This window comes from Antedon bifida, chromosome 5 (assembly GCF_963402885.1).
Source record: "Antedon bifida chromosome 5, ecAntBifi1.1, whole genome shotgun sequence".
NCBI lineage: Eukaryota > Metazoa > Echinodermata > Crinoidea > Comatulida > Antedonidae > Antedon > Antedon bifida.
In genome coordinates, this window is record NC_136230.1 from 17,837,813 (window position 1) to 17,861,678 (window position 23,866).

At 30.5% G+C, this 23,866-nt stretch overlaps 1 protein-coding gene across 1 annotated transcript in view; it reads right to left on the minus strand.

Moving 5' to 3' along the window:
- LOC144842619 (ATP-binding cassette sub-family C member 5-like) overlaps nt 1–23,866 on the minus strand; it is a 104,249-nt gene that overhangs the window by 55,965 nt on the left and 24,418 nt on the right. The window contains exons 3-5 of the mRNA XM_078699078.1: nt 21,002–21,154; nt 11,541–11,688; nt 10,519–10,752 (exon numbers count right to left, since the gene is read on the minus strand). Of these exons, the coding sequence (XP_078555204.1) occupies nt 10,519–10,752; nt 11,541–11,688; nt 21,002–21,154 (535 nt within the window). The remainder of the gene's footprint in view (nt 1–10,518; nt 10,753–11,540; nt 11,689–21,001; nt 21,155–23,866) is intronic.

A 23,866-nucleotide genomic window follows, 5' to 3' on the forward strand; every position in this document is an offset into this window, starting at 1 on the left:
TATTAACAGAAAAGCTGCACATTTACAAAAATAATTTTACATTTATAAAGTAACTAAGGGATGCCAGGTTATCCAAAATACTTAACCCGATAGATTATTTACAAATTGAGAATATATTGTTGAACAAATTCAAAAACAATCTAATAAATATTAGTAATCTAAGAGAAAACCAATGTGAAATCATTCATTTTAAGGACCACTAAATTCCAGAATTGAATTGCATTACAAAATTGTTTTATTGGCAACAAGACCAAAATATCTTATAGTCGATTGGCCTAAAGAACCATTCTTATGAATCTACAGTGCCAGTGAAAACAATATCACAAATAAGATATTAAGAACATGAATTAAACAATGGTTCAACAACATCATTCCCAACGAGGTCATCTGCAGTGCATACATAGTCACATGACTAATGAGTTAATCCAAGCATTGGAAAGTTTGGTATTAAAATTGACTTTTTGAAACATATACAGACAATACATCATCTCCAGTCTACTCACCATATCCAATATCCTTCAGGCAAAATTACACTTTTTCATGACCCCACAGATTTCAAAATTGTGGATATGATTTAATCATTGTAATGTAAGATATTAAAAATTACTAGCAGGTACCTGTCCAATGGACGAGCACCATCTTATAATTATTTTAAGGTTCGGGAATCAAAAAGATAGTACAGTAATATAGTAATACTATACACAAATCTGTAAATGGATGTATAGTGCCGAGTGGTACATTACAGCATTTATATAAGGAGGATAAAGGCTACTATACTACTACTATATTCTTCTTTATATTTCAGTGTCTATTTTGATTTAATTCTAAAAGCAAGCAATTTTAAATACAAATTTGCAGAGTCATCGCAAATAATAATAGGCGCTCACTGTAAAATGAATGTTTGAAAAACATTTAGTCACAAAAAAAAAAAGAATCTCGTTAATATATCAAATTTTTAATATACATCTGTATCTTTGTTCTTGTTTTATTTGTGTAAATATATTAAAATAATAGACGTTTATGATATTCCGTCCTCAAGTTTGGTATAGGACATAATACTGCATTTCATAGTCGTCTGGTAAATTGTCATGTTTTGTAATTTGTCATTTCCGACTGGAGAACAGTGACTTAGTTGAATCTGGTTGAATATTTCTTGCAGTCTCCTGTTGTTCAGTTAAATGTCTTGATTTTTGGTAAGAATGTTTGGTGGTTTGTCTTTTTAAGATGAACAACAATGTATGCTTTCTGGTGGTGTCCCTTTGAAAAAAAGTCATATATGAACATATACGATTTACATACATACATGTTTTGTGTATGTTTCGTATACAACATCCACTTCGTATATGTAATGAAATGTATAAGTTAATTCAGCATTATTAATCAATAATATATACGACCCGCATATGACATCGTATTTGATCATTTATAAACAAGTTCCTGCATATACGACGCGTATACGATCCGAACTGCTGCATCATACCAAAGATCTTGATATACATAGAGAACTAACGCGAAAAGGGACTATCCCACTTTTTGCAAACAGCACATGACGATAGCGTACGTTGGTAGCTAAACTTTTTTTTTTTTTCTCTTTTGTGGCGTTAACCACTATTTTATTCATTTCATTCTCAAATGATCAATACAATGATTTTACACTTCATCCAAAATATATATTCCCTTGTTATTCTGTTCTGTTATTTTCTTGTACTTTCTTTTATCTTTAGTACGATTTGATCGAAACAACTCGGTCAAATATATATATATATATATATACTTTATACTTTTATATGTATTATCCACTTTTTTCATTATTTTCTTTTATTTTAACTATTCCTTTCTACAATAGGTCTATGTCTTTGTACAAAACACACAAGTGCATATATTCGAGTACATGATTGCACACATGCATACCCACGACAAAGGTATATAAATGAATAAATATTTACAATATATAAAATGCAATACAATTATTATTCTTAATTCTTTTTTTTTTTTTTTTTTACAATAAGAACATAAATAAAAATATAAAATTCAAATAGTTATAGTAAGCTTTAAAAATTCTTTCCTTACTCTTGTGTTTTAGTTTTATGTCTCATGGTTATAATTGTTGCTTACTTATATGTTACGTTTCGTTTTGTTTTTAATATTTATTTCATTTATTTTAATTTTTTTTTAAATAATTCTATATAAAGATTTAACCACCTATTGTCATTGTACAGCGTTATATAAACCTCTGTAGAATATACCGTATTATAATAGTCGGTTAAGGTATAACCTATTATTTTTTTCTGCCAAAAAGAGGCGAGAAAGTGAACCATAATTCCATTTCTTTACTTTTTTCAAAATGTGTGCTTTATAGATACAGAAGCATCCAAGAGAGAACATGTGGTCAACATATCTGTTTCCGGTACCGAGTACAATATTTTGAAAGTTTGCCTCAATTCCAAACTTATATGTGGTATAAACATTAATGTATTTCCATAAATCATTTGCTTCAGTACATTGGTAAAAGAAGTGTTTATCATCTTCTATTACATTGCATTGCAGGCAAGTGTCTGTATTATTAATATTCCATTTAAAGAGCCTTCTATTGGTAGGAATAATACAATGTAATAGTTTGAAATTTAGCTGTTTAAGTTTGTTACTTGAACTTTACTGTTTTATATAATTATATTCAATTTACTATACTTTATTGTTAATTTTGTATATATTTAATGTATAAAAATGACGAAATCGTACCTGCATGCAAATCTGTACCGAACAGTTTATGTAACACACATGGTAAATCCCGGACGTAAGTCGAGCATTGTTTAATTTTTGTCAACAATCGCCGCTGAGCTAGCTACAGTACTAGCTACTAATACTGTTGATGATGAAAAATATTAATTAATCCAAATTGCCAAACATTATTTCCGATTTTTTGAAATTCTATTTTGTGGATTTTGTTCTTACACCAGAGAGGTGCATGTACGTCAAATGGCATTGTTTTTCGCATAAACAAGCGTGGTAATTTTTTACCAAAAGGGTGTTTGTACGTAAATGGAATTTTTTTTTCAATTCGCTGCGGCAACTCACATCATGACTCACGTGGTAATTTCTTACAAGAAGGGTACGTGTACGTCAAATGGAATGTCCACAACAATCAATCGTTCGGCTCGCAGGAACACTAATTTTCTTACTAGTTGTGCGGTGTACATCAAATGGAATTGTTTTTTCCAACATTTCGGCTTGCATGAACAATCTACCGTAGCCTACATGAAACAAACAGTAGGCCTACAATAAATATACTGTATTCCATGTTTATCATTTTACGTTGGCCTAAGTTTTAGGCAACGTATCAAGTCTTTTTATTGATTTTTGTATTTAGGTTAGTTTAGTAATAATATTGTTATAAATATAAGATAATTTTAAAAAATTATTGTATATACTGCAATTAATTAAGTTAATTTACAATTTTTATGTGTTTTCCTGTTTATTGGATGTTCCAATTTTGTGAATCTTTAATTTCGTAAACATAATTATTCATACTATATATAAAGTATTTAATTGCATATTAAACCATTTAAATAGATATTATACAGATATTGCCTGCTTAGAGGTGAAATATAAGATTTGACATCCCCATAGGAATGATATTATGTTCGAGGAAATATATAATTCCCCGCTATTTTAAGCGCTGATCCTTTGATTGTCTTCAGGGAGCGTCAGCGCCAATTTATAAATAGGATATAGTTAGTATACGATTCGTATACTGTCTTATATATTATTAGTAAGAAACATACTTAAAAACTTATGGTACCTCAAACTGATTGCTATTGGTCATGGGAACCCAGGGTTTGAACACACTTGGGTAAAAAAAATAAGGACTTTCTAAGAAGAAAACATTTTTAAGTATTAAATAATGTGATGTGATTTCAACTTTTTGAATGCGATTCTACGTTGTTGTTTTCCTAACCCTTTAATACTGCATGTGGTGCATATAGTGCTGTATTATATGCAAGATCTGTCAGTGACCAATTAAAAAATACATTTTTAAAGAAATCTCACAACTGTAGTTCAGGGGCTAGGCCTAGGCCAAGTACATGCACATGCTTTGGTGCCAGTAGCCACTGTTTTCTTTCCCTGGCCATATATCGAGTCTGTTAATACGCAGATGAACATGACAAATTTAGAATTGAACTGAAAACAATAGGTGCAATGTTTTATAATGCATGACTAGTATTACGGCTGAGAGAGGTACGCCTGTTTTGTGCGTTGCGTTGCTGAAACCACATTCTATTACATGACACTTCCATTGTTGAGGCCTGCCTGATTATCCAAGTGGGGATGTGAAGATATTACAGATTTAAATTAGGCATATTTAAGTTTTTTATTTCACTTTTTTTTTTACATAAAAAGGAATGATATGTATCATATAAAGAACAGAAATCAATTGCAAAACGGTCCTCCTACGCTATATATGTGCAGTGTGCACAATCACGCGCACAATACAAACAATTAATTAATTAAAAAAAATTATTTTGCACACTCTTGTCAAATGCACACATCAGCATAACTTATTGTTATGAATGGCATTTTTATGATGCAGAAAGTTAATCTTTGATTTTACTTGTGCCAAGTTTCGTTGAAAAAATTAAACAATCATAGGTTTTCACAAAATGGCATGTAACTCACGCCATGTGAATGTGACATCAACTGAAAAGTCACTCGCAACTTCAGATGCAAGTCTATACATCCCTAACAACAACAAAATTCTTTGTATAAGAATAAGAACATACATTTAAGTGTGAACTGAAGCACATTGTTTGGTTGAGGCACAAATATGTATGAAGAAATACACACAAAATATCAAATCAACAATGCTAAAATATTGGAAATTACAGTACAACCAATCAGTCATTCTAAATACAGGTGTTACAAAGTAGAGTAAAAAAAAAATTTAACACATAGTATAGCCTAGTAGCATTTGTAGTAGTAAATAAGTATCTACATTAAATTATTTCAAAGTTTACTTCTGCACAAAAATTCAAACTACAGACCATTAACTTTTTTTTAAATAATTAAAAAAACATTATGATTCATACAAAGTCTTTACATAATAGGCTAAATTTATAATTAGATATAATGAATTGAATGGTGTATACTTTATGGCTATGCATGCGCAGATATTTGTATAAATTACCGTCTCCTTTCATTTACCGTCATGATGCGAAAGCTCACAAATAACAATTTACAATCCTTGCATATTATTGCTTGTTTTTCCCAAATACCCATATTCAAATTCAGGCCTAATAAAAACTATTGCGTTCTGGATGTGAGACCGTCTGGGAATCGTGTTGGGTGCTGTATATACCGGAGAGTGATGGTGTAGTAATATCTGACTAGTATGTGATAGGCATCAAATACAATTTCTTGTACAAATCACATTCTACTCACAATTCTAGTACATTATATGATCAAATCAAATCAAATTATATGATCACATCAAATAGAATTTGAGTCCATTTCGACTTAAAATAACTCTATACGAGCACGTTTTTACAAAATACGCAACACATTAATTTCACAAAAGTGCTGAAAATGGTGAAAAATAAGGCATTTTAAAAATGAAAATAATTCTTCAGAATGCATGATGACCCTAAATTTGTTTAACTTATTCTGGAAGCCATTGAGTTGTAGATATGAATTCAAGTACACATTTTACGTACAAAATGTTGTGACGTCATCAAATTTTGAATTTAAAAATTAGGATTTTTTATCTTTTTTTGTAGGTTATCGCATTCAGCACAGCGTATCTCGGTTATTATGTGTCCGATTTTTGCTCAAATTTTAGTACGTGATTGCTCAATTAATTGACTTTCTCATTAGTTGCCACCATTTTCATTTTAAAAACTTGAATAACGTAGGTTAAGTTAACTTGATGATTATACTGTATTATAAAAGCTGATGTTTTGATGTTAGCGTATGGCCAGTTGAAGTTAAAAAGTAGTTTTTAAATTTCTTTAGTCAAAGTTATACAAATTTCAAAGTGCCAAATTTTCTTCCAAATTTTATATTTATTTGCTCAATTCATTATCTTTCAAAATTATGATCTTCAAGTTTATTTTGATAATGCCATCATACCATAAAATTAGAACATGATGTGTGTCCCATAATTTCACCTATGACACAACATTTTGCGATCATATTTTAACATACATGCATGTTTTTTTTCAATTAAATGTCATTAAAATTATAAAATGATCACCTATCATTTGTCAAGTGACTAATTCAATTCTAGTTATTCTTCTTTCTGTACATTATTTTGTGTAACAATTATCTCAAACAGTTAAATGTCAATAATCACCAAAATTTCACATCTTCAAAATAATTTAAATTAATCCTAATAAGGTTTTCAGCGTGATCACTCATCCGTGAAGCCATTTATACCCGATTTTGTGAAATCACATTTTCAATAATATCTCTATAACTCGATCATCATCACATATCAATAAAATTCACTATACAACTTCAGGTCAAAGGTAAAAAATATTAGCAAATAAATGTGCATGTGGCGTTATGTGCGTGAAATCGCACGCTAACCATTTTTAAAAAGTCAAAATTATGTTTTGATCAATTTAGAGCATGAATTAGGCCACTTGCATGTTTAAAAAAAATTCTGCTCGAAAACACGTTTTTGCGTGCGAGATACATAAGAAATGTAAACATTTTTTTTGCCTAAATCACATTCTACTAACCATCGTTAATACATTTACCAAATTTGAATCCATTCCAACTAAACTTAAAATATAAGGCTATATGAACAGGTTAAAAATGACAAAATGTGCACATTATTGCACAAAAATATGGCATTTTTAAAATGAAAATAATTCTCAGAATGCACGATGAGCCCAATTTTTTTTCACTTATTCTAGAAGCCATTGAGTTGTAGATATGAATTCATGTACACATTTTACATATAAAATGTTGTGACGTCATCAAATGGCCACTTGAATTTAAAAATTAGGGTTTTTTTTCTCTTTCGTCATAGATTATCACATTCAACAGAACACATCTCGGTTATTTTGTGCCCAATTTTCGCTCAAATTTTAATATGCGATTGCTCAATTAATTGACTTTCTCATGAGTTGCCACCATTTTCATTTCATCATGAGTAAAAACTTGAATAACGTAGGTCGTTTAATGTCACCTTCGCCGTATATTTGAATATCTCACAGCTCTTCAGAATTGAAGGTTGCCTTGATGATTGCTGATGAAATGTAGATATGAATTCATATAAAAATTAAGCCTATTGGATGTTGTGACATTCATATTGCCAGTTGAAGTTAAAAAGTAGTTTTTTAATTTCTTTAGTCAAAGTTAACAACTTTCAAAGAGCGAGCACCGCGCTTCTCGTGCCAAATTTTTTTCCAAATCTTATATTTATTTGCTCAATTCATTATCTTTTTCGAAATTGTCATCTTCAAGTTTAATTTGATAATGCCATCATACCAAAAAATTTGAACATGTGTGTCTCGTACTTTCACCTATGCTACAATGTATATAGATATACATACTGTATATATTCTATATGGCATATATTAGGCACAACTCACTAGCACTTATAAGGGTATGAATATATATAAATCAACAATTTGCGATCATATTTTAACATACGTGCATGTTTTTAAAAATTAAATGTCAGTAAAATTATAAAAATGATAAAAAACCTATAATTCGTCAAAGTGACGAATAAAATTCTAGTTTTGTTTTTAAAATTATTGTTTGCAAAGCATGTGGTACAGATAGCTTGTTGTTCATGGTCAATCCAAACCAAGAATATAAAAAGGCCTGGTTTCAACTCACCCAACTCACCTGTTTTAAACTCACCATGTAATAATTAAATAATAGTAAATTGAAAAAAAAAAATATGTTTACCCTGTGTAAAATAAATGAATGTGTACAAATTAAGAATATTATGTAATTCTAAGTCAGTATGATAGTCTGATATAAAACAATTTAATACCAAGGCATGTATAGTTTGGTATACTGGTAGGTGTTCTTATGATCCTATCACAAGTGAACCTGAAAACAACATGGTGCTTCTGTTATTAACTAGGGAGTCATTGACTAACATGCACTGCAAATGCAGTAAACCATATCCTTTGCAATGAAATCAGTGATTTATGATTCTTGTTTAAAACATAAAATTTAGTATGCAACTTGTTGTCATTTGGGTGTTGCCAGCCAGGAAAACTAACCCCCAAAAAGCTGTCAAATTGGCAGTGTTAAACTTTTAAACTCAATGGTGTATCTACAATGATATTCAATTACATTATACCAACAAGAAAAGTAGCATTGATAATTTATGTGCCTTATTTATATTAGGTTCACCAGAAATATACAATGTGTTTTCAAAATGAAATAAGATACAGTATGTACAAGTCAATGATAAACCTTTTATTACAGTACTACCACTACAGATTACATATGATTTCAGAACCATCGCGAGATTAAGGATATCGCTGCACACGCTCGCTGTACAGCCGTCGGCGTAAATTGGTGTGACATCACAGGTGCATCGCAAAAGTTACATCATGAGTTTTCTGGCAAAGTCTGACAAATCGTGAACATTTCTAGTAAACACACTTCGTAAATAAATCGTAAAAAATATAAATGTTGATTTTTTTATTGTTTCATTTGCTTATCTAGAGTAGATTTGTGATGCACCTGTGACGTCACAGCAATTTACGGCGACAGCTATAGAGCGAGCGTGTGCATGCGGCGATATCCTTAATCTCGCGATTGTTCTAAAATCATATGTACATCCCTAATACGTTGTAAAAATATGGTCCTCGGTCAACTTGTCCTTTAATGTTGACTTTTTTTTATAGAATATGGTGGTGCACTCACTTAGCCCACGTAGTAAGTATATGGTATGGTATGGTATACATGGTTTTCGGCAACATTAACAATGCCTTGGGTAAACTTGAGCATCAGGATGATTTCAAATAATGAAAAATATTAAATTATGATTCAATAATTTATTTTAGGTTATTATTCTTTATTCCAAATCAACAATTAGTATATAAACTAACCTTGACAGTTTCGCTGTCCTGATCGGACAGCTTCTTCAGAAGTAATGACGATCTATCATCAAACAGATTGACCTCTAGAGGGCCAACTCTGTTTAATGACAGGGTCACGTGACTGAGTTATTACAAACCAGATGATCATTTTCAATCATATTAATAATTTATATAATTTTAAATATTGTTTTTATATAATTCTAAATATTGTAATGAAATATAAGGATATGTCATCAATTTATAAATTTTTTGGCTACCGCGAGCCATTATTTAGATAAATAGTTTGGAATGAATTAACCTACCACCTACAGTAATATCAATTAGCGAAATCAATAATAAATATTAATCAATATTACAGGCTCTGTTTTTGAGCATTGTATATAAACATAAAAAACTAACCTGAAAGGGCGCAAACTCTGTGTCTGACCACCTCAGAATTAAGCATAATTTATACATCAGATAATGATCTGCTTCTATTGTTAACATTATTTATATTTTACTGTAATACATTATGTGGATATCTGTATAAATTTGACATTACATCTACAGTTAAAGATGTATTGTCCCTTTGACTAATTCCAAAAAAATAAAAAATAACAGATTTCGAAAAAAGGTGGGTCCTTTTTAAATATCATAATAGTTATTAACTATCACCAAAAATTTTTCGAAAAAAAAATCATTTAACTGAAATACAGACGTTTTTTTGTTAAAAAACTAACTTTGACTTCCAGTCAAAGTTTTCGATCAAAACATATCCCCTAATGAAACGCGCTTGTTTGGCTACTCTGTATGCATAATCATAAAACTTCCTCACGATCTGTGTGAAAATACCTTCTCAACCGTGGCGAGTTGTAAACAATCCTAATTAGCATATGCATAATGCGTACTCATGGTTTGAAATCTTTGTTTACTTTCGCTCGAGACAATTTTCCAGACGAAATGTAATCAAACTAATTTACCTGTTAATTACGTAAACTTGTTGCTTTTGGCTTGAATTTTCGACTTAAAGTGAATAACTTCGATATTACTTTTATATGGCCAATTAAAATTTAGAATATTTTGACCTTCATTTTTTTGTGTTTCAAGGGACAATACATCTTTAAGGTAAAAAAAAAATGATTGTGTTGGCATGCTAGGCCCTAATAATAGGCCTAGGACTCCTCAATCGATCCAAGTACGTCTGGGAAATTTCCCCTTCTAGATGAGAAATCGGACTATGGCTGATTAAGGCCTACAATTATTGTTATCTTTAATGCCAGTGTAATTAAGTATGGATAAAACAATATAAAACTCTGAAATAATGTATACTAGCTTAATAGCATATGACACGGAAATAGTTTTCTTTCAATCTCTCGTTTTTGGCTTTAAAACATGGTTCTAGGCCTTTTGGCATAAAGAACTTAATGACTGTCTATTTTATGTTAAATTTAACTTTAAAGATAGTACTAACCTCTCCAGCTGTCTTTCCATTTAGGTTTCTAATGCGCATGATTTTACGATAAACTGCATGAACAATGGCTGTACGTAAACGCATCCCCCATCGTGTGTTTAAGTAAAATTCTAGGGCAAATCCCAGACATGTTATTAACTGACAAATAAAGAGAATTACAACCAGGATAATGCCATACTGCAAATCAGCCACAGGTTGCTCTGAATACTCTAACAACTTGCGTACAACAACACTCTAATTAATAAAAATAAAATGTTTCAGTTTATTTTTTGCTTTGTTTATAAAAACTTATTTATTAGTTGAATCAAAAAATTGATAGTCATCAATAAAACTTGAATAATCATAATAATTCAATGAAACATGGAAACGTTAATAAATCATTACGGTACTGTAAACTAAACATGAATTTGTTTGTTTTGACTTCTACCTTTTCAGTGTTTTAACTTATAATTAATTTCCGTATTTTAGAAGTTCAACTTATAAGATATATTGTCCCCCGAAAAATATTTTTTTCATTTTTTTTGTTGAATATGCCATTTTAATGTCACATAATAGTTTTATTCATTTTGACCAAAAACTGGATCGAAAAAAAAAAAATGTTCACCTGAAAAAAGTGTAATTAATAGCAAAACATACTTAAATTGTCTGTCACACAATTGGTCTTTGGTTAAAGTTAACCGTTTCTTCTTTTTATAAATGAAATAATAATTTTTTTTAAATAAAATAAAAGTGAATAAATTTATTAAAACTGCAAAATGGTCTATGTAAAGTCTGCTTTTATTAATCTTCAATGTTGCATGTTTTTGGGTGACAGACATATATCTTTAACAAATGACTACATTTTCAATCCATGTACATTAATGTGTAACTGAACTGAAAAATGTATTCAAAAAACTTTTTTATTTTAAAATGTTGTTTATTGTAGTATTTGTAACAATTGCTTTATTAAAATTATTATTATTAAAATGTAAGAGGTATACCATTTAAAAAAATATGCAAACTAGAACTTAATATTTACTTACAGCTTCTGCAAACCATGAACCAAGGGTTATAACTAGAACAGCTATACTAATGATTATAGGTCGCCATAGAAATCTTTGAAAGACTGTTGCAACAGATGCATTTTCAGGACCATGTTTTGCTAGTTCTTCTTGCCAAAGCTTTTCAAATCTATAAAATGAAAATAATAATAACATTAATAAATAGAAAGGTAAAAAACATTTTAAAATTAATAATTGTACAGTAGGGTCAATCCACCTATCCGACTCGGATTTTAACGAAACTATGTGAAAAACTAACCCACAAAGAAAATTAGTCTCATACGATATGTAGTTATGAGATATTGACGTCGCAAAAAAGGGGCGTGGTTCTTAGAAATTCATAAATTTCGTTACTTGGAATTCTTACTTATTCCAGGCCATATTATAGACATAATGGCATCAGATTACTATTACTTTTAAAGTTATCTAGACCTCAAGTAGCCATTTTGAGCAATGACAAAACTTTTTTTGTGATTTTCGGGGTCACCCTATGTCCATATTTTGGGTACGTCATTTTCAGGTATAAGAATAAGTAAGATAGAATCAATCACTTGAAATAAAATAGCATCTATGCAAAGTTGGGACTAGATCAATAAACGTGAAAAGCTTTTTTTTCGTTTCTTAATAATAGATGCTTACACACTGTTTAATAGGCTAGAGCAACTGTTTCCAACACATTTAATAACAAATGTTACTTAATGTAAATTTAAATTGATCAAACGAAATGAACATTTGGTAATGCGGTACTCTGAAAATGCCTCGATAGTGCATGTGTTGTGTACTGTGTGTTTTGGTGGTCTGTTAACCTCAGTATACCCTACAGCCGGGTGAATAACTCAATGTAATTTAACAATGATTGCAGTAATCGCCGTGTTTATAACACAAATCAATAAAACGCCAAATACGCCACACACTTTTTTTCGATACAATACAATACATTTCATGTTTATTTTATGCCAAATAATAAAAGAACACCATGTTTCTCGTTTATGTTTATCGTTATATTAATACTGCATACCATTATTATATAAAAAACCTTCATAAGCGAGAAAAAAGTTCATGACATTACACTCCACTCAGGGGTGTAAATAACGCTTGCACACACGGAGGGCCAAGGCGGTAATTAACTGAAATGGAAAATGGTGTATTTTTGGAGCGTGATGATGTCAGAATTCACACGAGGCGCGAGCTAGACAACGTGACGCTGGTAGTAGGAGTGCATGTGTTTTGAAAATAACTCAGTTGTGGGTATTTTCCGAAGATTCAAAATCGCGTTTTCTTTTTAACCTTGAATTCATAAATAGTAATTTAACTCTTAGCTCTTTCGCTATGTAGGCCTATTTACACAACTAATGCTAACCCTAGCTCTAGCCACCCTATTCACCCCCTAGATCCGCCACTGCAGTTATTTGTCGTGTTCAATATGTTGATATAAAACACAAAATTGTATGGTCAAGAAGTCTTAGTCTACACTTATAGGAGGTGCCTCAACAAATGCATACTTAGATGGGAACAAACTTTTAAATGAGTTATTCAGTTATGGAAGTTGTTCATGAAAGTTGTCCGCAGGGAGGGTTCAATTGTATAATATTCCAATTATGTTTTAAAACTAAGTAATATATATTAAGAGTATCCAATGTTGAGTACATATGATGAGCTACAAGATACTATTACTTCAAATGTATCAGAGCTTTTGTAATAGCTAAATTCACAATCAGAAAAACATTTATAAAGAAAAATAAATTTCCATCGAAAATTTGAAACAATATACCTAAAAACCTAAGAACAAAACTGTATACAGTCAACAACTGAAATCAATACATTAAGAGCATGTAAAGCTGGGTCAGCAGGTATAGGTATAAGAAATGCTGAGCTGAAGAAAATCCTATACATAAAGCAAACAGTAAATTGATACAATTGACAAGATGAGATCCATATGCATTATATTACAGTACTTAGTCATATTAAACATTGATATTTTACCATAGCAAAACACAATTAGAAACAAGAAGTTGTTAGTTTTAAGTCAATCACCAAAATGATACATAATCTCTTTTATTATATAGTGAAACTAAATTACATATTTAAATGGTGAATCACATCATTTTTAATATATTTCAATTGATAAATAGTTGTGATGTAAACTGTTTTAATAAAGACTAGTTGATAGTTTTGGAAACCTTTGTTTGAACTACATTTTCCATAAAGTTTCATAAAGTCATATTCTATCAATATGGTAGAGTAATTAATTTAAAAAAACCACTTTCACTCAGAGTCTTGGAATCAATGTGATGCTTGACCTCAATCCTGTAAAAAACACTTTAGACTGGCAGACTATAATGTATGAAGAAAGGCAATCTGTATACAATCCAAATAGAAAATCATAGTACAAATAAAATACTGAAAAATTTCAAATTCGTAAATAACAGTGGACTTACCTTTGGAACTTCAGATTACGGATGCTACCCAAAACTTCCAAAGCAAGAATTTAAAATATAGTGTAAAGTGTTCTGTATTTATTTTGTTACAATGAATTTTACTGACCGCATACATTGCATACTTATAATAAGCATTTAGCCTACCAGACTTATGTAATGTTGAACTTTTTTTTGTATCAATGGATTTAAAGCATAGAAAATGAGACTTCAATTGTAACTCCTGCATATATTATAATTTTGCATACGTTTGTTTCCTCGGCACTGTTGAAAAATCTGTTAATCAGTGGGGCTCATATTCGTCGAAGATGGGTACTAATGCTAGTTAAGTATAATCGAAATGAATAGCAATATATGCTACATTCATTTTGATATTTGAAAAACTTCAAACACAAAAAATATATGTTATACATAAAATACATTAAATCAAACCTAAGGCGGTCATATCAACTACGTTAGCTTTACGACCACCCATGGATTTTACAAAACGGTTTTTTTAATTCATTATATATTTTTAATTTATAAATCGGTTTGCGTATAATTTCCACTGCCAAGAATGAGCTCTTTAAAGAAGCTTTTACTACCATCAATTGTTTTAAAAATGCTATCTATATTTTTTGTTACCTGGACACAAAAAACATATGTTTCTCATTGTCAAGTCATCACAATTATTGTATTTGCTAGTACTTTTTAATATTCCATAAACTGTGTGTATTTTTTGTTTTTTTATTTAAGACTTTTTGTCAACATTTTATTGTATTATTGAATACACACTCCCATTTATGTATACATTGAGGAGGAATAAATGTGTTCTTGACGAAGTGTAAATATGTATATTTTGTAGTCATTTCTAAAATGGTGTCTATTACGTCAAATTTATAACCATATTTACCTGTTTATTGTTGTTCTTAATTACATTTAACAACATTTTTGGAATTGCCTCAACAAGTGTATTGTATTTACTAATCCAATTTCTTTTTAATTACTGAAATTGCTGTGAACCAAAATGATAATACTGTGAACAAAAATGAGATTGCCGTGAACAAAAATGACATTTCCGTGAGCAAAATGATATTGCTGTGAGCAAAATATAATTTCTAAGAGCTAAATGATATTTCTAAGAGCTAAATGATATTCCTGTGAGCTAAAATAATATTGCTGTGAGCTAACTGATACTGCCATGAGCAAAATGATTTTGCCATGAATATTGGATGAATCAGTTTTATCTTGATAATTTTATCATTTCTAATTTGGCTATTAAAACTGGCATTGGTTTATTTTGCTATTATGAAATAAAATGCAATAAAACTGACTTTCTGTATTTTTTAAAGGCTCAGATTTCAATTTCAAATACAATATCTCATTTTATTATTTCCGTATAAAATTGTTCATTCTATGATATTGAATACTGAAAAATGATACACAAGTTATTATTTATCATGTATAGTTAATTTAAAAATGAATTCTAAATAAAGTGTTTGTTAACCAAGTGGCTATCAAATTTCAAACATGTCATATTATTTTCAATAGATATACAAATAATATAGTAGATATTTTCATCTATTTTAGATTAAATTAAAGTACTTTATATAATGTTATGATAATAAACAGTAGTTGTAATAATAATTGTAAGTAATCTTATTTGTTTTTCTAAATATTCATTATTTAATGGATATTATTGTTCGTGATAACAAAAAACACAAATACAAATTCTAAAATTGGTATGTTTAAATAAAATAAACATTTACATGTCAAAGTGAATGAAAGAAAAATATAATTTGTTTATAGTGGTCTCATCATAAAGTCATCATTTAATACATTTATTTGTGAATTATTATTATTATTATTATTAATATATCTTAACATGTAGAGAATTTTGAAAACCACAAACATTATGCATACACGAATAATTAAATTGTAACACGTCACTTGCACCTGGAATGCCTTCATATTGATACAGAATGTTGGTCTAGATCTAATGTCACAGACTGTAGGCTTACTGCTGCAGTAGGAAGTCCTCAATTATCTCAATTGGAGCATACAAGCTATCACGTTTTTGTTGGCTAATTAATTGGATAAAAACAGTGATTTGATATAGATATTAAACCAAAATGCATTTGCTAATTATTTAATTAACTTATAAATTTATGTAAGTTCGTGATTAAATCAAAGATGAACTAGTACATGTTTTTTAATTTAATAAAATCTGTAACTATAGGCATGTGTAGCCCAAGGAAATGACAAAGCTAAATTTACTGGAAATTTGGGGATGGGCTTTTACCTTAAATATAAATATCTGCTGCAAATATGATTAAGAAAAAACTACTGTATTTGTATCCATTGGCAATGAACCATTTGTTTTTAACCTATTGCAAAATAATTTCTTTTTAATTAAAGGATTTCCTATAGATTTATATAACAAATGGCTTTCACTTACCAGCTTATTAAAATTAAGTTTTGTTTCATTTTAGGTTGGTCTTTTTGTGTGTGTGCCATTTTATGTACACTAAAAAATGTGATTATCGATCCTGTAATGTAAGACTACTGGTCAATTCAATCATACTTTTGAAACATACACACCTAATAGAAATGTGCATCTTTAAGCAAACCCATTTATTATCTCTGTAGGATCTGTTAGACCTACTAATGAAACCACAAAATTAGTTAACCAATTCAGTTTGATGGACTTCGCTACAGCACTATTAGTAAAAGCCCCTTTATCAAGGTTAAACTTAGAGTCCATTTGGTCACCAACTCACTAATTAAGAAAGTCAAGACAAAACGTAAAGAAAAAACTGGTGACAGAGAAGATGAAGTTTGCATTATGAATGACATATTGAATCAACTAAACTGTCAATCTTAGCAACCACACGATTGCACAGTTGGGATATGTTAGTTTCTATCATAAAGACATAATTTTTGTGTTTGTGGGCATTTCTAAAATTAAATATTAATAAAAAACTGCACATTCAAGAGATGACGCATATATAATGTCTACATTGCAAGGGAAAAAATGTGCATTCTAGTAGAGTCCATTAATTTACAGGGGTTCACATTTTAATTACATTTTTCACTAATGCGGTAAAAAAATCTAATTCACCATGGCAGGTCATTTTGGCCAATCACATTCCATATTTACTGTACAGTAGGCTATGTAATATAATATATTATATAGCCTAAATACGTGAATATGATTGGTTAAAACTGCATCACATGACTATACCACTACAAGGATAGTAATTATTATATATTACTTGCAGGCAGTATCTGTATATTACATTAATACTTATTTCTTGCTGCCACTATAATATGCCATCTGATTGTCTGTCCTCATGTTACTTTTAAGTCTGTCTGAACTAAAATACCAAGTTGCAACAAGGAATTTTTTTTCTCACCCTGTATTTATTCCTCTTTGTATAGAAAAAAGGTAAAAAGGTTAAGGTAAAGGTATTCATATTTGTCCTCAAGCTTAACTGGAAACTGAGGAAATTCGGATTAGGCCCTCCACGGACCCACGGCAGCCAGCAGTGCAGCGCCTACCAGATCAGCACACCGGGAGACGATTCCCTACTCTTTTCGAATAGTGTACCAAGTTCTTTAACATGCACTGTTAAGTACACGGGACCAACGGCTTTACATCCCATCCGAAGGACGAGGCAATGAGAGTAAAGCATCTTGCCTAAGGATGCAATTAGTATGGTACAGATAACCTCGAACCCATGCCTATCACATGCTAGTCCGATATTACCATTACACCATCACTCTCCAGTATATACAGCAACTGCCGCGATTTCTAGACGGTCTCCCATCCAGAACGCAACCGGGCCCAACGTTGCTTAACTTCGGTGATCTGACGAGAACCGGTGTTTCAACGCAGTATCAACTACACATACATAAATAAATACCTGAAAAATAAGTTTATCAATCATATAGACCAGGGTGATTGAAATCCATTGTTGAGTTCAGACAAAAAAAAAAAAAATCTAGAATTGAATTAGTCACTTTCACGAATTATAGGTGATCATTTTGATAAAGGATAATTTTAATGACATTTTTTTTTTAAAAATACGTTAAAATATGAGCGTAAAATGTTGATGTGCGCATCTTATGACCTGATGCATACACACTTATAGTTGTGCCTTTGTGTCATATAGAATATACCGTATATACTGTATAGTGTAGCATAGGTGAAATTACAGGACCCACATCATGTTTTTATTTTTGGATATGATGACGTTATCAAAATAAACTTGAAGTTGACAATTTCGAATTCATAATTAATTGAGCAACTAAATATAAGATCTGGAAGAATTTATATCTACAACTCAATGTCTTCCAGAATAAGTTAAAAAATTGGGAGTCATCGTGCATTCTGAATTATTTTCATTTTAAAATGCCTTATTTTTTACCATTTTAAGCACTTTTGTGCAATTCGGGATGCACTCAAATTTGGTGAATGTACTACAAAGTATGGTGAGTAGAATGCGATTTATACAAAAAATTTGTATTTTTTACGTTTTGCGCATGCAGTAATTTTTTGAAACACGCAAATGGCCTAATTCATGCTCTAAATTGATCAAAACATAATTTTCAGCTTTTTAAAATTTTAACACACAGTTTTACGCGCATGACCCTATGTATGCATGCATTTATATTTACTAATATTTTTACCTTCAATTGAAGCATACGTATAGTGAATTTTATTGATATTTTATGACGAGTTATGGAGATATGATTGATAATGTGATTGTGGCATATAAATGATGTCACAAATGAGTGATCATGCTGAAAACCTTTTTAGGATTAAGTTAAATTGTTTGAAAGATATTGTGAAATATTTGTGATCATCGACATTTAACTTTTTGAGGTAATTGTTACACAAAATAGTGTACAGAAAGATGATCACCTAATAATAAAGATTTCATACAATAACAATAGGTGATCATTTTATTATAAATGATCACCTAAAATAAATATTTCATACAATAACGATAGGTGATCAATTTATTCTATTAATGATCACCTAATAATAGACAAATATGACGTTGTTACACTAAATGAGATCATGAGATGTACAAGCATTTTGTTTTCTTTTTAAATTCAATTCAACTTTATTTCAGACAAACCGTCCATATGAAACATACATATACAAAAAAGAAATACAGTACAAAGCATTATGACAACCGTCATTGAGAGAGGACCAAGAATTATTATTGTTGACATATTGTGACTCTCTATACTTAAAATACATTTTGGAATCAAACAATAAATATTCATACAATTTAACATTTTATTTTTGCTTTTCATAATTCTGGAAAGAAAACTATAAATTGGCAGCCTCAAGAATTCATAAAAAGAAAAGAAAAAAACAGATTACTTGCACCAAGATATCGGGGTTGACCTACTGTAACAGCATGCGGAAAGCATCATTATGACATACTTTAAGTCGATTGGTATCTTTTTTTAAATAATTAGATTATACAGTACAATAGGATCTAACAAGTAACACTTGATAGATTTGGAGCAGTAAGAAAATTTTCTAAATAAGATATTTCCTCTAATACATTTAAAGATCTTTATTGTCGTTTAATATCTGCCTCATCTCTTAAATTTTTAGTTAATATGTGACCTAAGTATGTAAAGCCCTGATTTGCTGTTCATTTGTTTTGCACACTTTCAGAGCCAATTTGAATCTTGACCGAGAGACCCGCATAGATTGGACGCCAAGGCTATAGACTGCAGCTAAGTAACAGAACACAATAACTGCTGTACACAAGCAATGATCACAGCATACAGATTGTGTTCAATAGTCCCGCCAAGGGCTTAGCTCACAATGTATAAAATAGCTGCTCATACTACTCAAAAACATGAATTAATCACCTCTATACATATACAGTATTATTCCAATCAGAACACCAAATCGCTGTAAGATTATACCGTAGGTTTTTTTGCCATGTCATCGTCGGTACTGTTGGTATATATGCATTAATGTGTGATCAGATTTGAAATAACATGAAATTTTGAACGGTCTGATTCATGTGAAAAAAACATTATTATGTTCCATGTGCTGTGCATGGGAATTTAAAATCACTTTATAGTATGGTCTGGAGATTGCATTGGCATACTGTATGACCTGAAATTTATAAGCACTGAATTTATAATGGCCAGTTGTGATCAGATAATAATTAAAAACATAATTTTACGAAAATGCTGCAGAGACCATGTATTTATTGATTATTTAGAGTTTGAACATTTATTTCTGGCCTTATCTGTGAAAATTTGATGACAAATTATTAAATTAAACAACAAAAATCATAAACAAGAAAATAATATATTTTTACATAATCAATAGGATGCATATTACATAAACCTACTTTAAGGCACTATTTAAGCCAAAGAACTGATTTAAAATGATTTATCTAATCAATTAATTGAAAATTGAAATTATTACTTTTTATCATCAATAATATTTTTCAAATACACTTTATTTCCACAAAGATTTTCAGGGGGAAATAATTAATTAAAATTAATTTGGTCAGTAGATTTTATTTAAAATTATTAAGAAGTTGTTTCAACTCAACTCACCTGAAAGTCACTATAGTTGCACGGAAGAAATAATTTCGACTGTCGAGAAAGGAACCAGTGAACAATCAAGGTCGACACTGAACTTATTTTGACTACTACATTGTCGTGGTTCCATAACGCACACACGACATGATTCATAGTGTATTGAAACCAGTATGCGCGAGCACTTATATGGAAACATTGAACTGATTGTTACTGGCTGCGATTATTCTTACTGCTCACATGTCACGATTTAAAGTTTTAATTTCGAAAAAAAATAGAACATGGCCAACTGAAAGGAACTACACTAAGCTTTGTCTACATTTTTTGTGCGCCTGTCAGTTGCGTTCAGTTGCTTGGAGTGCTTATGTTGACACAGAAAATAAAATATTGAAGAATAGTAGGATCAAGAATGCATTAAATTATTTTTGAAAAATTGATTACCTTTCTGCATTTTCTTTTGCACTATCACTCTGGGAACAGGCAAAAAGGTCATTGACATCTAATGGTCTCTTTGCAGCTTTTGAGAAAAACTTTGTACACCAGGAGTACGTAAGAATGGACAAATACCCTACAGAATCTAATGGATTTGGTTTCCTGCAAAATACAAACAAAAATATCGTTAAAAACGTGCAACAAATACCCTGTTGAGTGTTATAAAAACTGAACAATAAAAATATTTTTTTTAACTAGTGTTCTTTGTGAATTGAAATATTTGTGTGTGGGTATTTCTGTATCTCACAAATCGATAGTCCGATTAAGCTAAAATTTGAAATTCTGATGCCGAATAGACCTTGTTGTGTCTGTATTATTATTTTGTACTGTATATAAATTATTGTTATTTTGCGTTTTTTTTTCGTATTTTAGGATTTTTGCAAATGGAAACTAAAAAACCTAAAACCAGTTAATAAAATAGTACAAGCCCAATAACAGAATGATTAAAGAGGTTCTTTTTTATACTGTATGGTTGGCGGATTCTTAAATTATATGTAACATTTTTCACAGTTATTTGAAAAGACTGGTAATAAACATTCACATAGAAGACCATATGTTATTGATTTGATAAATGTTAACAGTCTTTGCATAATACAGTGGCATTCACTATAAACCATAAACTATGCACTTAAAACTTGCCAAATTACAGACTTCTGTAGTATGCAAAAGAAAATAAAAATAAATACAGTACGGAGAATGTATACAAATTCATGTTTGAATTTCACAATACAAGTAACATACAATTTTATCAAATTAAATATCAAATACTATTTTTATTAATTATATTAATTAGTATGTATTGCCTTTGGAAATTTGATGCATCTACAACACTACTGTACTAAACTGATTTAGTAGGAATTATGATTGAATAATGATAAAACTGGATTAAATTAAGATTAACCTTTATTAAACATTTTATAATTCTTAAGAGTTTAATATTTGATTTGTAATTTGTACTTTTTATTGTAACATGTTGTAATCCCTCTCCTTCTTTTTGTTAATTGCCCCATAAGGGATGAATAAAGATATATACTGATACAACAACAAAAAACAACAAATAACAAATTGGCTATACAGTAGATGCAAATTTGCAGATTAATATAAAACAAACTCCATATTAGTAAATAATAGGGAGTTTTTGCAGAGAATAATCTGCTTGAAATTGATGCCTGCTCCGGTCTGATTCGAAAATGAATCTGGTGTTGTTGAATTTAGTATCGCAATTGAGAGGAAAATAAAATGAATTGGTGGTATATTTTAAAAAGTATAGAACATTATGCAAGTATTCATATTATAACACTACACATTATCAACAAAAGTATGCAATATCAAGGAAAATGATAATGTAAAATCCTACGTTGGACTGACACAACACAGTGACATGATGTTGTGTGCGTTTATAAAAGGGGAAACCCTGAGCTGCGCTTTTCTTGCCATTGGTTGGTGGATCAGTTCAATTTTTAACCTCCAAAAAAAGACATTGTAAAATAAAATAAATTCAAAAATCATGAAAATAACGTTCAATTACCGATTAACAAACAAAAGAGTAACATACAATCTAATAATATTTGCATCGTTTACCGTACCAGAAGTAAATTATTATTTGCTGATTCAAGCATGCTATGGGAGTGTCATTACCGCCGAACTAGAGGACGACAACTACCCACCTAGGACAACTACAGTACCACCCGGACAATTACCCCTAGGACGACTACCCCTAGGACTACCACCCTCTAGGACAACTACCCCCTTAAGACAACTACCCCCTTAGGACAACTACCTCCTAGGACAATTACCCCTAGGACAACTACCCCCTAGGAAAACCTAGGACAACTGCCCTCTAGGACAACTACCATCTAGTACAACAACACCTTCTGGACAACCACACCTAATTGGTTATCCGCACTTGGCGGATAACCCCTTGTTATTGTCAGGATCTTTTTTTTTTTTTTTTTTTTTCTTTTTTTTTTAGTTATCCGCTTAGTAGCGGATAACTCCTTGTGATTGTATTGGATCAATATTTTTCTGTATTATTAGTTATCCGCTTAGTAGCGGATAACTCCTTGTTATTGTAGTGGATCATTATTTTTTGGTTATCCGCAACTTAGTTGCGGATAACCCTTGTGATTGTAAATATCTTTTTTTTCATCTTCATCATCATCTTCTTTGTTATTCTTCTTTCTTTCCCGGAATTTTGTTCGCAGCGTATCTCTAATTATGGTCAACATAAGATTGCATAACTTTGTCATAAGATTGACCTGTAGCTGTAGATGTGCAAGAAATTTCGTTATATGACGTTAGAGTCGCGCAGCGTAAGTTACGTGCGATTTTATGAATTTTAATTATTGATCATAGATTATAAACCAAAAGTCATTTTGTATTGACACTTGGTGAAAATTTAAGTCACATTAAGGGCAAACTTTCTATGGATTAAAAATGGCATGTTTCACAAGAAGTTACGCGCGCACGCGCATTTAAAATTTCAAAATGCGCAAAATTAATTTCTAATCAACTTTCTACGCTGATCATGACATTTTGAGCATGTCAAAAATTCCCACGCGCGCGAAAAAAATTATGCGTAAGGTGCGCACGGAGCATAAAAATCATGTGTTTTTCTCTTGAATTATGATTTTACAGCCTTTCTTAGTCATTTTTAAAAAGATTGACATCATTTCAAATTAAAATGACGTCATACGAACACGTTGATTTAGACCATTTACGCGCGTTTTAGTTGCAAAAATGACAAAATATTGTCAAAATTATGCCTATTTTTAATCTATTATAGCTCCTCAGGATCATCCACGACCCCCAATT